This window comes from Poecilia latipinna, unplaced genomic scaffold (assembly GCF_001443285.1).
Source record: "Poecilia latipinna isolate Pla-1442-1.1 unplaced genomic scaffold, P_latipinna-1.0 Scaffold646, whole genome shotgun sequence".
Taxonomy (NCBI): domain Eukaryota; kingdom Metazoa; phylum Chordata; class Actinopteri; order Cyprinodontiformes; family Poeciliidae; genus Poecilia; species Poecilia latipinna.
In genome coordinates this window covers 282,123-297,703 of record NW_015113262.1, presented here as the reverse complement: position 1 = coordinate 297,703, position 15,581 = coordinate 282,123, and the positions used below count along the sequence as shown (strand labels likewise).

At 38.7% G+C, this 15,581-nt stretch overlaps 1 protein-coding gene across 3 annotated transcripts; it reads right to left on the bottom strand.

Moving 5' to 3' along the window:
* Positions 1-96: 96 nt before the first annotated feature.
* On the bottom strand, positions 97-14,652 carry fggy (FGGY carbohydrate kinase domain containing). 3 transcript variants are annotated; one of them, XM_015043729.1, is made up of 17 exons: positions 14,367-14,652; positions 13,901-14,279; positions 13,332-13,562; positions 12,000-12,111; positions 11,669-11,820; positions 11,378-11,466; positions 9,957-10,072; positions 9,718-9,846; positions 7,294-7,397; positions 7,072-7,179; positions 6,471-6,532; positions 4,886-5,048; positions 4,615-4,689; positions 4,397-4,517; positions 2,938-3,032; positions 1,722-1,783; positions 97-278 (listed from the first exon to the last, which is right to left on the bottom strand). In XM_015043729.1, the coding sequence occupies exons 3-17, from the start codon at positions 13,512-13,514 to the stop codon at positions 197-199; spliced, it is 1,653 nt and encodes a 550-aa protein (XP_014899215.1). In that variant the 5' UTR covers positions 13,515-13,562; positions 13,901-14,279; positions 14,367-14,652; the 3' UTR covers positions 97-196. The 3 variants fall into 3 exon arrangements, with proteins under 3 accessions (XP_014899215.1, XP_014899216.1, XP_014899217.1); XM_015043730.1 differs by lacking the exon at positions 14,367-14,652 and having other exon boundaries at positions 13,835-13,911; XM_015043731.1 differs by lacking the exons at positions 2,938-3,032; positions 14,367-14,652 and having other exon boundaries at positions 191-278; positions 13,901-14,017.
* Positions 14,653-15,581: the final 929 nt, after the last annotated feature.

The following is a 15,581-nucleotide window of genomic DNA, read 5'->3' as shown; positions in this document are numbered from 1 at the left end:
CTACGCCCTTGCAGCAAAATATAAGACGTGATACCGACTTGAATTACAACTGCCAGCTCAGGACGAACAAAAACCTTCAGCATGTGGGTTTTCTTCAGGCGAAATGAAAAAAAAAAAAAAAAGTGAAATTATTCATATTAATAAGAGCTGCGAGGTTAAGACATCTGCTGCAGTTTCCCCAGTGTGTTCGCTAGTCTCATCGGTGCTTCATGAGGGCCTGGTACTCCCTCTGGTGGGAGAACAGCTGCAGGAACACCTTGTACTTCCTGTCATAGAAACTGTGAAAGGAAAACCAAAAGCTGTGTTACGAAGTTAATATTGCATCTTGTTCGTTGATCAATTGAGATTTTTTTAAACCAAAATTAAACTGAATTCAGTTTTATTAAAGCCAACAAAAAAAAAAAAACAAAGAAAGCACTGAGAATCTATTTTAAATGAGCATATACTGTAGGTTACTAATAAATAATTACATAGAAATTTGGCATCACATATGCAGAGCCTCACAAAACCTTCTGCAACTTTTATTGGGATTTTATTTGATAGACCCACATAAATTGTCTTGCTAATTATGAAGAGGCAAGAAAATTGACACAGTTTACTGAATGTTTTTGAAACAATAATACTTGCTACAGGGGAGAGGAGAGGGCAAGAGGGTGAAAAAAATCCCATTTTTTCTTTGGAAAATAGTTTAATAATTTCAAATTGGGTCGAGAACATTTATGAATATATATTTTAAACTATCGCCTCATTAACTGGATTGGACTTTGACCCATTCCTAGATTACTAATAGTGTTTTGCATGTAGGTCACATGATTACTGCGTACCCTACATGGCTTGATACAAAATCCAAGCTGCTGCTCCTTGCCTGGCCATAACTTGGCAGCTTTACGTTTGTAGATTATTGATGAAATTTCACAGCGAGATGTTTCTTAGCTTGGGATGCTGTTTTCGACCCTAAGGGTAGTTGAATCTTCTCCACAACGTCACCCCCTGATATTCATCTGTTAAATTACCACAGTCAAAGCCCAGACCCAAATCCAGTTGAGATTGGTTCACAAAGACTTGAGACGTAGAGCTGTAAAAGAGTATCTACAGGTATCAGGAAATCAATTTAAGACTTGGCAGACCTTCTTAATGCCACACTGAATGACATTTAAGACAGAAAAAATACTTTAAAAAATAAAAGTAGTGCCAAACTTCACGTGTTTTTAGAATGCACGTAGCCTCGCATGGGGTTGGCAACAGAAGTGAGACAGTGAAGAAAACAAATGTAGTCCAATCAACCGGCGATAAACGTGCACTTCAGATAAGACGCATAAAAGTTAGCTAGCTAGTATGTTAACGTCACGTCAGCCTCAATTGCCTCGAGCCAGAATACAAGATGTCTGTGCGTGACTCAAATTTCTGCTAGACTGAAGTTTTTTTTCCTTAGGAGAAAAAAACACAAGTACACACACAATATTAAATAATCGAACCAAAACAAAAATTAACATATTTAGGGCCAAATTAAATTTTTAGATACAGTTAGACATTTTAAGGCCTTCATGTTAGATGCATGAATATAATGTTGAAGGATGTGCTGTATTTGTAAAAACAGTTAAATGTATAATTTATAAATCCACTTTAGTTTATCTGCTACTTTGTATTTGACTACCGTGTAAATTTCCAAGAAAATACAGGATGTTGATGTTGTGTACTGGTTGGAAAGTCGTTTTCCTCACCTCTTGAGCTCCTGGTTTGGCTGAATGACTCGCCCAACTTTAGCCATTTTCTCCATGGCCTCCTGAGACACAAAATTGCAAAGACAAACAGCACTCCATAAACGGGCATACAGAGACACGCGTTTTAATTTCACGTCAGCCCGTGACCTACTTGTCTCACAAACACAATCCGACTGCTGTGGTTCTGGTTTGCGTCGGCTCATGATTAATGCACGGAGGGCTCTCACTCCTACCTAAACCTACAAAATCCAGACAGCGGAGCGCTTGCAGCTGAGGGGAGGGATCAGACACAACAACTGTCCGATGTATTTTTGGCTGAAAACAAGCTAACAGCTGCCGCCTGGTCCAAATAATAACGCCTTATTTTTAGTCTATATGGCTCCGAGGTTGATGTGAAACTTTGTCCCGAAAAGAGATTTAAAGTCTTACATCTTAATCCATATTTTGTGCACCAAACAGGTTCTGCTCCGTGGACACAGCCAGCAGAATTCAGGGAGTTTTATGCGCTGGTATCCCTCCAGCAGGTGGTGACACTGAGTTACATTTCAGCAATACCTTTTAACGAGTTACTCTGCATGCTTTCCAGGTCCTTTTCTAAGCTCTTTAATGTGAATACCCAGCATGCACCTCTTTGTGTCACATTAAAACCTACTGAGAAAAGAGGTCTGTATGAATTATTGACACCTAGGATAAAAATCCATGCAACAAAGATACACTTTTTATGCTTTAATTCTTGTNCAGTATAACCCAGTTATGAAAACCAAGGAACTTGAAGAATTGTGTGGGAAAAAAATCTAAATAAATCCATCAACATTAGGAAATGAAAGTCATTTTCACACTAAATTATTATTATTAAACTAAATGTAAAACCTCAGTTTTGCTAATTAGCATGAAATTTGAAATCTAGCTCATCCAGTCACATACTTTTTGTTTTACTAAACAGAGTATCGATTTTAAAATATTTGCTGAAATCCAGGTCAGTCAAACTAAGAAATGTCTTGTAATGCAACTTTTATGGGCAAACAAAGTCTAATGACGTGGTTTTAAAAAATGATATGAATTAGAATAACAAATGAAAGCACTGGACTTCACCAGGTTCTAAAGTGATTAAAAGCTAACCTCAAGCATATAAAATGCCAAAACGCTGCTGTTAGTCAGTAAGCATGAATGAATCCAAAATGGAGACGTGGTGTAGCAGATGTGTGTGTGACTGTACCTGTATGGTCCCATAGTCCTGGGATGCACAGGCGCCCAGAACCGCTGCGCCCACTAAAACGGCCTCGGACTGATCCGGCAACACCACAGGAAGTGCTGAGAAGAGAAACGACGCTTAGCAACGGTTCTTTCCTGTCTCCAGACTTTCTTGGTGTTTGAACTTGGATTATTCTCTGTAGTTTATTTGCTTAGATCTTGTCATTTTAGTTTATCCCTTTGTGTTTTAATTCATCCATCTGTGTTTTGGGTGGTTTTCTCTTTGGGTTTATTCGTTTATTTAACAGGTACAAGTAGGCCTGTCACAAACAATAAATCAATTAATCGCATGATAAATTAAAATAAACAATCATTTTGATTTGCTTGATTTATTGTTTGTCTCATTTTTCTCTGTCTTTTTACCAAAAAACTGAATGATAAAAGTCTTCAGTCTAGTGTTTTGGTCTCAACTATCCTTTTTTTGAAAGCTGACTTTGTTCACTGGGACTTCATTATTTATTTTATTTGTTGTTTCTGTTGTTTTCTTTATTTAATTTGGATCTTCTACATCTCTTCCAGTTCCAGTGTTTAAATGTTAATTAGAATTGAAAGTTTATTGATCTTTGAGAACATGTGCTTGGATTTTTATGCCACTATTACTATTATTTTACTTGAAAATGTTCTCAAAACAATATTCGGTTCTGGGACAATTTTATCGTCCACCAGAACGGGTCATCATGACAGGTACAACATGCAAAAACACTAACAAAAGATGCTTTTCACTGGATTTAGATTAAGCGAGTTTCCATCTGTAATAATATAGAGGAAAAGTCTTACATTCAATGTCCACACATACCCTGTTTGCAATCACTATAAATAGTCACATAAAATGACCACAACAAAAACATTACTAAACGCCACAACTACAGTTTGAATTCTCTGCTGTGTTTATGTCTCAGCTTCCCACCAGCCTGTCAGCTTACTCCTCATCCCAGCTGTTCCCCATCTCTTGCTTCCTCTCAGCTGTTTTCTATTCTCTCCTGATGAGTCCTCTTTGTTCCTTGGTCAGCTAATGCTGCGTTCCAGTAGCGAGCTGAACTGGGAAATTCCAACTTCCCTGTTAGAAAAATCTACTGGACCGTCTTCTGAAATAAATGTTCCCAATGGGAAAGAAGGAGCAACTCCGACCACCACAAGTTACAACTTGTAAGGCCAAATTTCAATATGGCCGCTCTTCTTACGATGGTGAAAACATGTTTATTTCAGGAGACGCACATGTAGCGCCTTCAACTCTATAAAATAAAAATGGTGTTTGTTTATGGAAAGTAAAACTTAAAAATGTTTATGGGTGTCTCCATATTGAAATTCCGTCTTCTTAAAGCTGTTACTTGGAGTCTGACGTCAAACCCAGTTCGGTGTTCCCACTGCCGAGGTAACAGGAACGCAGCGTAACTCCCACACGTCACCCTGAACGCACCACGTACCTGTAGCGCTAGCCTGGATCTGTACAAACAGGAGGTTTTTGCTCAAACCGCCACACAGGAAGAGGGTTCTGATGTCATATCCTGCTTCTTTCATGGATTCCAGAATGTGACGCGTCCCGAGCTGAAAGTCAGACCCAAGAAGAAGAAGAGGGTCGCCTTGTAAGCGTTTCGGTTTTGCACACAGCCGACACCGGAAGAGTGATAAACACGTGGCTTACAGCGAGAGCCTGCAGCGTAGCTAAATACAGCCGGGCCAAGTCATCCACGGTTTGGGAAAGAGGCAGACCAATCACCTGCAACACAGTCAGGCGAACAGGAAGAGGAAGGGCTGAATCACCAACTGAACCCAGATCTGAGAAAAAGCTTGCTACTTCATAAAATATTTCACTTGTTGAGTTTTACGACACATTCAAAGAAAATATATCAACCCTAAAGTTCAGAGGAGAAAAAGGAGCTTCATGTGCCGAGAGTGTGGCGCCGAGGCCTCACCATTCCCTTCAGAGTGGGGTCAGCGAGCGGCGACCTGTTGCCGTGGAAATCCGGCCACACGTGAATGCTGGATCCCAGCAGGTCCACATCAGGTGGTGAGCCGGCCATCTGAGCCAAGTGGCTGTTCAGATACGGGTAAACGTCGGCGCCTGTGAAGGGAACTCTGAAATGAGAAATAAAAAATACTCTTAAGACGCCTGCTGGACTTTAACGTCAGCCCAATATTTGGTTTATTGGGGAAAGAAAGTGTTCATGATCAGGCCTGTCTCGATAAATTGTGCTGGACAATAAACTGTACAAGAAGTTATTGCAATAAACGATAACATTGTCGTTTTGAGGCCATTTTGAAGTAATACGATGGGAATAAAGTTTAATTTCTAGCAAATATTTAACACTGGAACTGGAAGACATTTTAAATACGCAAAACAAAAAACAAAACAACCAGAACAGAAAATAAAATGGAAACTGAAGCCTTTGTAAACAAAATTGTCCTTCAATAAAAGGGCCTAGTTGAGACCAATGCAGCAGACTTTAGTAGAAAGAGAAAGAGACACGAGAAAAACAACCATGCAATGGGAATGATCAAACTTTAATTCATCATCACTGTGTTTGGTGTGATATGTTTGGTTTTCTCTGAACACGTTGGGGCTGAAACAATTAATCGCAATTAATCAATTACTGAATTAATCATCAAATAATTTAGTGATCGATTAATTGCTAACTTGATCATACACAAAAAAAGGAGAAAATTTGCTTTGAGAACAACACATTCAGAACAGCTATTAAACCAAATTTGTCCAAAAATGTATACATCTTGAATTTAAGACAAAAATAATAGTTTGTAAAACATCTACTCAGAAATACTCAAGTGGCATAATTTTAGTTTTACCTGCTTCAAATTCTCATGTTAAGCTATCAATTATTAATTTATTTCAATAAATTATCAGATTAGCTCTACACCGTATTGATGTTAGAAGTATATTTTAGCTGCTAAAAAATTATTAATTGTTGCTACAAATGATTAATCGTTCACTAAAGGAGTCCTGTGTTATTCCATTTTAGTCTGTAAAATGTTTAGTTTACTTAAAAAAGGAATTAAACTGTGATTATAAAAGATGTATTTGCATCTTTTATTGTGCATCTATTGTGTAACGATGGCTTCAATGGTTAAATTAAAAATCTGGAGAACATGCAAAAAAAAAAAAAAAAAGTTTTCCCATCCAATTAATCGATTAATCGTCAGAATAAAATAATCGACTACTAAAATAATCATTAGTTGGGGCCTGAAAACATGATGCTGGTCGTCATTGCCCAATAACTCCACTTTGGTCCCATCAGATGCAAACCTGAGCTGTTCTGTTGTTGTCTTTTTAACAAAAACAAAGGCAAATTTTAAAGAGGCAGACACACAGCCACTTTTCTTCTTACAACTTGTGGAAGCAGAATGGGATGGACTCGGGTTTTAATCTCTGTGTTAACCCAGTCACACAGAATCCACCACATTAGCAGTCAGCAGGACAGCGCCTCCTTCAGTCAGCTGTGTGTGTAGAAGCAAGAAAAACCAACTGAATCGCTGTGAGCTGACCTCTGGTTAACCTGTTCCTGTAGCTCGGCGTAAGCAGCGTGGCCCTTCACAATGTGGTCGACCTGCAGGGAGGAGAGGGATAACGGAGAAGCAGCTGATAACAAGAAGGCTCACAAGGACGTGAGAAACAGGCTAGCTGAGTAATGAATGAGTTACAACAGAAGTGGATGGGTTTTTTTCTAGTGAATGAGTGCAGGAAGTCAATAGATTGTGGTGTTTGCTTTTAGTTTTAGGTCGCTACTTTAGACTATATATCTGCACATCCTATGAAAAACAATGGACAATCGGAAAAATATTTAATTCTTTCAAAAGAAACATGAACATAATAATGGCTATAGTGTTATTTACCTCAAGGAAGGGGATTTGATTGAAGGTTAATGTTTGTTTTTTTTTTTAAACAAAAACAACAAGGCTTATAATACATTGGGAGGGAAACCCTGGATGTTATGGTTTAATCCATATCGCACAATCCTATTAGAAAGGGTCTGTTTTTCAGTTTCAAAATCAGGAACTCGTATTGCTTCAGTCTCCCCAGGATGGTTAAAACTGTATATGAATATGTCCACATGTGTGAAAAGGTGACTGTGGCAGGGCGTCTGACCAGCCTTCCTGTGGCACTCTGTCCTCCCTCGTTAAGCCACAGGTCTGGCACCATGGCGGACAGGTAGGGTCCCCACACTCCAGGCACAATCTTAGGCTGCTCACTGATCTGCTCAGAAATGACATACATGAGTGATTATGCAAAAAAAAAAAAACAGAAAAAGAAGTTAAAAAAACAAAGCAATTGATGAGAGAAAGTCATGCATCCCTCAAATCCACTGACCGCCATGTGACAAGTGGATGTCCCACAGATCATCGCCATGCGCGTCGTGATTGGCCAACCCTCGCAGGGTAAATCGAAGCCTTGCACATCAGCGCCTACAACACCTGGGAGGAGTAAGATGCCGTATCGGAGTCATTGAGATGGAAGATTTTTAAAAAAGGAGTACATTTCCGTTGAAAATTTTTTGAGAAAAAAACGTGGACATTTCTGAGTTCCAAAAGTCAAACATTTTCTAGGAAAAAAACCCCTCAAATTTTGAGATTGTTAGAAAATTGCTAGAAAAAAAACAATGAAATTTCTGAATTGGAAAAGTCAAAAATGTTCAACTTTTGCAACTCAGAAGTTTCCACGTTTTCTCTCCACTACTGAGAGGCAGCGAGCTCAAACTGAGGCAGAGGCAGCTGTAGAGGCACTAATGGTGTCAGCTGCCACGGCTCAGGAGTGGCAGCTTTCGACTTTCGTGGCAGGTGACATGGCTTCGGTGTCAAATTTAGTATTGAATATGAATATGTTCATTTTGAACAAATAAATAAAAATAATAATTTCTAAAAAACAAAACAAGAATAAAGAAACAACTCTGGAAAAATTTAAGAGACCACCACAAAACGATCATTTTCTCTGATTTTACTTTTTATAGGAATATGTTTGAGTAAAACGAACATTGTTCTTTTATTCTATGAACTACTGACATGTCTTTGAAATTCCAAGCAAAGATTTAGTGCTTATTTGCAGAAAATGAGAAATGGTCAAAATAATGACAAATACTTCTAATAATGCAAAGAAAACAGGTTCATGTTCATTTATAAACAAAAATACCAATGTTTTAACTCGGGGAGAGTTCAGAAATCAACATTTGGTGGAATAACTAGGAGGTTTTCAATGGGGTTCAGTGCAGTGAACCTCATTGAGGTGAGGGGATAATATACTCTACATGCAGAAGTGGAGCATTAAATCAGCTCCTCAGCCTTCACGTGGGATTCAGCGATGACACCGACTGCTCCAATAATGTTTGCAGAGCTGGTTTGTGTTTTATAGGAAGAGTCCTCGCCTGCGTGTATACTGGCAGGAACAACAAACTTCGGTTCGGAGCGATTCGACCCCTGACCGATGCAACAATATGCGGCTGGCAGAGGTCCCGACCGCGGGTCAAAGGGTAGGGTTCACGAGCGGGTGTAGCTCTCACAGCCAAACCAGATGGTTGGGATTCCAGGAGCTCCACAGGCGCTTCCCTCCTCCCGCCACGAAGGCGGTACGTTTTGCTTTTACTTGAGTAATTTAATGTAATATGAAGTATCTCTATCAATCTATCAATCAATCAATCAAATTTTATTTGTATAGCACATTTCAGTAGCAAGGCATTTCAAACGTAGACAGTGAGAAAGAGAAATAAAAAGAAATTAATAATACTGTTACCCGAGTAAAATTTCAGGATTTTCTCCCCGCTGAATGAAAAACGAACATGTTTTAACCAAAACCTCACCAGACACACAGACAGAAACACCTGCAGTTTTTGTTGAGGTTTCATAAGTTTTTGTTTTGTTTTACTGAAAGAAACTGATTTGGAAAAATCTTATTTTGCCTGATTTTGTTTGGTTTTTTTGTTACTTATTGGAATTATTGTCATCCTTGTCCCTTAAAATATCAACATTTCCACTTAACTTTATATAATATAGAAATATAGAAGACATGATGTTAATATTAAATGATTAATCATTTGATCAGTTACTCTGTACTTGAGTAGACTTTTTACCAAATACTTTTTACTCTCACTTGAGTCATTTCTTGGACGGCTACTTTTTTACTTTTATTTCAGTAAAAATATGTCGAGGTACTGCTACTCTTGAGTACAGGTTCTGGTACTCGAACCACCTGTTTCTGAATTTTTTTTTTTTTTTTTTGCGTTTTTATGATGTAACACACTTTGAACTGCCATGTTGCTGAAATGTTCTACATAAATAAACTTGATTGACTGATTCATAATGCATTGATTTCATTCTGTAGGACTTTTGAGGCTGCAAACCCATAAAAATGTCTTTAACTTAGTGAGGCTGTTGCTCCTGTCCCAACATACGCTCCTGTTTGCGTTCTCTTTGCGCTCGCTCTGCAGATACGTGACTCAGTAAAGGTAGTTTTCCACCTTCTGCCCCTGCAGGTCCTCTGTGCTTTTTGGCCAAACGGGTTCGGATAATAAACAAACACTGCACTCCACGCCTGCAGAAACCTGTCCTGGAAGTTTACAACGAGAAACAAGTATTTTTCCAGAATTGGATTCTTGCTTCGTGGAGGATGATGGGGATTTTTTGTAAGTTTTTTTTTTTTTTTTTTTTTTTTTTGAGACGCCTCAGTGAGCTGATACGGTTAAAATAAGTGGCTTCAGTTTGCACACGACTTTTGTTTCCTTTTTGTCTCCGCTGTGTGTGCTACCTAAGCCTCCGGCATGAGCATCAATGAGTGAAGCGCCGACTGCTGTTCCTGGGTTCAGACCCAGATCTGCTGCGGCCTGCGGGGTCAGGCCTCCTGCCAGAGGACTTCCTGGAGGACACGTCTCACTGCCTGGATGGAAAATCATTACAATGGTAGAAGACGACAATCAAAATGAAGCAAATACTTGTGAGACGGGTGAGATTTGTTTAAAGAAAAAAAAAAAAAAACATTTTTCTTGCCTATTTTGGAGAAATTATTTTCCAGAAGATCCTCCAGTCCAACGATGGTCCAAAAGCTGGAATCCCAGCCAGCGGAAGGACAGTATGTCCACTTACACACTAGAGTACATAAAGACCTGAGGGACAGCGGGGGAGAATAACACCAGATTACATCGCATATTGAGTGAATTTTAATATCTCTCCATTTATCTCCTGCTGAGGAACACAAGGTCCGAAACAATCTGACAACAAAAAAGACATAGATAACTTTTTAAATCTGTCCTGCTGCTCTGTTTTTACTCTGAGAAATTAGGTCGGTGTTCCCAAAACAAAAAACAAAACATGCAGTTTGGTATCTTAACACAGTAAGATTAAAAACAGGGCCTAGCGAAAGTATTAATTCTTCTTGAACTTTTGCATATTTTTGCTACATTATAACCATGATCCCCCCCCCCTGTGTATTTCAGTTTCACTGCAAAATCTTAAACTCTTACCATTTTGGTCTAGTTTTAAGTTCATAAGACAATTAACTTAGAAGTAGCTTTTCAGCAAGAAATAGCAGCTCGTTTAGAGTCAATAATTCCTCAACATTGATGAAAAAGTAATTGCTCTGCTGGCAAATTATTTCACTTTTGAGAAAAATGTCTTGTTATAAGTAAAATAACCCTATATTTTTCTGAACAGCTATCTTATTTCAAGTGCATCCAAGACATTTGCACTAAAAACTAGGCTAAAAATACTTAAGATTTTCTGCCAAAGGGTTACCGGAGGAACTGCAGACATACACAGGCTGGAGTTTAGTGGATAAATTAATTACTACTCAAGAACTCCACAAATCTGAACTTCTTCACGGAGCATCGAGATTAAAAGTAACGGTTGAAAGAAACGTTTGCCACCAGCCGTGTGGCGGACACAGCACGCTCTCTTCTCATGAGACCTGATCTGAACTTCCTGGCCTGTTTGTAAAATGCTAAGTGTGGCAATAAACTCACATAGTGAAGCATGGTACTGGCAGAATCATGCACTGGGCGTTACTTTTCTTCAGCAAGGGATTGAACTTGGAGTCGAATCTCGAAAGAAATAAGTAAATACTCAAAACCAATTGAAAATTTGTGGAAAGACTTTAAAGCCCTCGAAATATTTACATGTAGGTCAACGGGTCCATCAGGACACCTATGTCATCATGACAGTTAAGGGGTTAAATTAAACATAAGCTGTACAGATGTCAAAGAAGAACGGGCAGAAATGCCAGGTTGTTTTTTTCCCTTCCACTTTTCAATTACTTTGTGTTGATCTTTTCATGTAAAACCCCAGTAAAACAAAGCAAAACGTCTGAATGTAACGTGACAAAACGTGTAAAAAGTTGAAGAGGTTTGCGTACTTTTGTGTGTGAATATAAATCCCTCCTACCCACAAAAAAAGACCAAGCCGAGGGAGCTGACCTCGTTGTGGAGCCCGTAGCTTTCCAAGACAGGAAGTCCGGCAGGTCAAAGAAGTGAGCGGCTTTGTTCCAGCAGCTGTCCTTTAGATTCTGACAAAGAGGCAACGAGAATCTGTAGCTACTGATGGCTGACTCAAACTGTAGTTGAGCACACGTCAGGTAAACTTAACAGTGTCACCAAACAGATGGAAGCTGGTGGATTGTTCAAAAGTATATATGATAACCAGCTGGTTTAAAAGAAAAACAAAAAACACACACAGAGCGCAGAGGAAGAGGTGGTGACCTTCCTCACCTCTTTCAGCCAGAGGAGCTTCGGAGGTTGCATCTCCTGCGACATGACCCCTCCCACCCTGTTCAGGACCCTGTGTCCGGTGTTTGTTATCCGATCCGCCTGCTCCGCAGCGCGATGGTCCATCCACATCACCACGTTCTTCTGCGGGTCGCCTAAATAAGAAAAAAAAAATAAAAATCAGGAGAAAGCATCGGGTTTTAGAGACACTACATTTTGTTCATCTGAAATCAGCTAGGAGGGAAGAAACATGACTTTAGTTGGTGAATGCATTCAAGACAATCGCCAGGCTAAAGGTTGAAGATGACAGGAAGCTAACTAACGTGATGCTCACCATCCTGAGTGACTGGCACAGGCTGGAAGCTTTCATCCAAAACTACAAGAGAGCAGGTGGCATCAAAGCCGACGCCCCGGACCTGGTCGCTTTGCACCTCTTTGATCACTTCCTGCAATAAAACAGAGCCAAAACGGTACATAACCACACCACTGGCCACCGTATATCGGTAAAGTAAGGAACAAATGTGTGATCAAGTGTTGGATTGTCACAGAATGTTCCAACTTAAAATAATCTATTACACTTCTCAAAAAATTAGCAACTCTAAAGGATATTGAGATAATATTTTTGACCTCTTAACCAGGTGAATTGTAACTATAGAAGATGTACAGCTAGCTAACACAGTGTTTTACACCACATAATCCAAGATGCGTGTCTTCCATTTATACACCTGTTGTCGTCTCATAATAGAGATGTTAAAATGTAAAAACTAGCTTAAATCGCTAATAAATACGCTCTGAACAAATAAGCTGTAGCCAAACTGCTTTGACAAAAATAACTGATAGCCTAATTTACTCATTTTAGCTAGCTAAACTGCTAGCTAAAATGAGTAAACGTTAGATTAAATCACACAAAAAAGCTACATGTGAAAAAATTTTAATACAGGAAATTTGGTAAGACACAACCTAATCATGAGCAGTAAAATAAGACAATGAACAAATGAGGGAAACAGCAAAATGTAAAGAAAGATGGCTAAGCAGACAGATTAAGTAAGGCAAATGGTGTTAGCTAAAAAAAACAACACAGCAGTGGGAATGCTTTCTAAATACAGATAGATTTCAGTTGATTTCTTGGCTTTCTTTGCCTTTTTCTACTTATTCTCATTCCATTCCATTAAACACATGCTGAGAGTCCTGTGTTTTCTGAAACCTAAATACAACATTTAGGTTTGAAATAAAAAAAAGAAATAACACTTCAAATACAAAAATGTGGACTTAATGAAACATATGCGTAGTATCTGCTAAAAGATTGTTTTTCAAAAGTACTTTTAATCTGACAAACGAGCCTCATTGTAATTGATTAAATTGGACTGTACAGCCTTATCCTGACTGATACCTTACAACAATGTGTAAAGTTTTAATCTTTGTAACCTCTGCAAATTATGATAACAGGTGTGAGCTGGAGGTACATATTTATATTTCAGTTGTACAGGATGTATGTCACGTTAAAGATGAAAAAAGGTTTTGAAATAACTTACTTTTATAATGCTACGTACGCCTATGGGATCTGAACAGTTTGATGAAGCGATTATCAAAGAACTCATTTACAATCGAGTCCTTTGGTACCAATTGCATTTTTTATTTACCATCTCTTGCACCGAGATCTTCCTACCTTGACCACTGAGCAGCATTTCTGCCATATCTCTGTGGAGGACTGGACGTAGTGCTCCGGCTGGGGCTTCCAGATGGTGATGGGTTCCTCTGCGGTGGTCTTCAGGAGCCCCTCTCTTGTCACCAGGGCAGCCCTCACACTGGCAGTACCCACATCAACCCCAACATAATAGACTTCCGCCATGAGGAGTTGCCGCTGAGGATCCTCCGGTCAAGAATCAACCTGGGCGCACTGTTGAAGAATAAATAAAATGTTGACACCAGAGTGAGTGAATGACTCATCTCATTATTATCCTTCTTTCAATTCCTTTATTCATTCATGAATACAGAAAGACTAAAACTATATCTCGCAGCCTTATACGTGACTTGTGTCCTCAGTTTTAATAACGGCTGCAGATTTACACCAATCAAAAGCGCAGATTGTATTTTGAATACCACGTGCATTAAAAAAAAAAAAAAAAAAAAAGGCATTGGCTATAAAATTCAAAAACACAGGGTGTTTACTCTAAAATCTTATTTCACGGTAGAGAGAGCGAGAAAACAGCGTTCAATCACGTACAAGTTTCTTACCATGAACTTTGATATGTACAGGACGGTGGGATAAGACGGAACGCGAAAGCGGCCAAAAAGGATAACAGTCGCATTTTTCTTGCCGAAGCAAAACAAACTCTGGAGACCCTAGCCACGCTGTTAGGATTAGAAAGACTATAACATGGTAATAAAACACTTTAATTCTAATGATAGGTTACCTAAAAAAATTACATTGGAGAAATAAGTTATTTACTTATGTATCATATTTTACAAATATCGGGGTCCCTTGAATATCATTGGGGCGCCTTTAACAAAATTTCGAACTGATTAAAACTTCAGCTCTACAAAACACATGTTGAGCTTTGTGTATAAAGCTACGACCATTACATTTTGGAAGCACACAGTTCAGAAGCCTGGGCTTTTTCAGACAGTCGAGGCCAAGATTCAAAATAATCACTTACCTTATGATAATGTGGTCCAAACCACGACACAGATTCAACAAAACAAGAATGAAAACTAAATATTCAGTGAAATACGGAAATACGGTTTATTTTCAGCAGGTTTTTAAAACGAATATCTTCAAATTCTGCTTCAGCTTACCCTCTTGTAATAGCTTTAAACTTGTCTCTGAGTATTGATTGTTCAGGTTTCATGACGTTCTTTCAAAGTTTTCCTTAGATTTGCCAAATGTTTGACAGATATAATTTTACAGAGTACATCACTACTCTCTGTGAGACAATCGCCATGGGATAGTGTGATATTGAAAATAATGCAGCACAGTGGTAATGTTAACTATTACTTCTTTATTGATTTGATTTTGACACCCAGACTGAAGTAAAAACAAAATAAACATCAAGTTTGTTGTTTAGTAATGACTATGTAAGAAAATCTTACTGAATCCAATTCTTGTTTTAAATAAAAAAACAAAAACAAAAAACGTTGGAGTTGTTGTGTTTTAATAAAAAATAATAATAAAAAAAATAGTTTAAATAACTCACTGAAAGCTTCAAATGAATTTATTCACTTTGAAAGTCTGACCAGAACTGTATGCCACCGGCTTGGTAAAATAATTGACAATGTTGATTGAGAATCATGTCAAAGCAAATATCTGTAAATATTGGTGATTATTTGTTACACTGTAATGCATGAGGACCGTGAATTTCTGTTTTCTCACGTACACACGCAAAAACAAATGCAATTTTCTCAAATCTCCACTGCGGTCTGTGTTTTTCTAAATAACCGTTTAGTGGTATTAAAGTGTTTGTGCGGATGAAAGATCAAAACATATGAAAGTGTACTACTGACTCACCCAGAATTACAAAAACACAACCTCACTCGGTTCAGCTGATTTATTCACAAGGAAACAACTTTGCAAAAAAACGATTGTTGGAAAGGACAGAAACATAGTCAGTTAAAACTACTCAACTTCATCTTTCTTCCCACTCTGCTGTTGTGTTCTTTGGTTGAAGCAGCTGTTTAAAGGGAGCGGCGTGGGCTGAGAGCTGTGTGTTTGGGCCATTAATGGTCAGCAGACGTGGAGGGACAGAGGAAAACCGAAGCAGCGGGACAGGAAGAAACAGCTGCTCTTCAACAAACACAGCACAGACAGTGTTTGAAATCTCATCTGTCTCTCTCTCGGAGCCTCGATTTGGATCTCCTCTCGAGTCCACGCGTGAAGGTAAGCAAAACTTTGCTCTGTTAATACACCCAACACACGCAC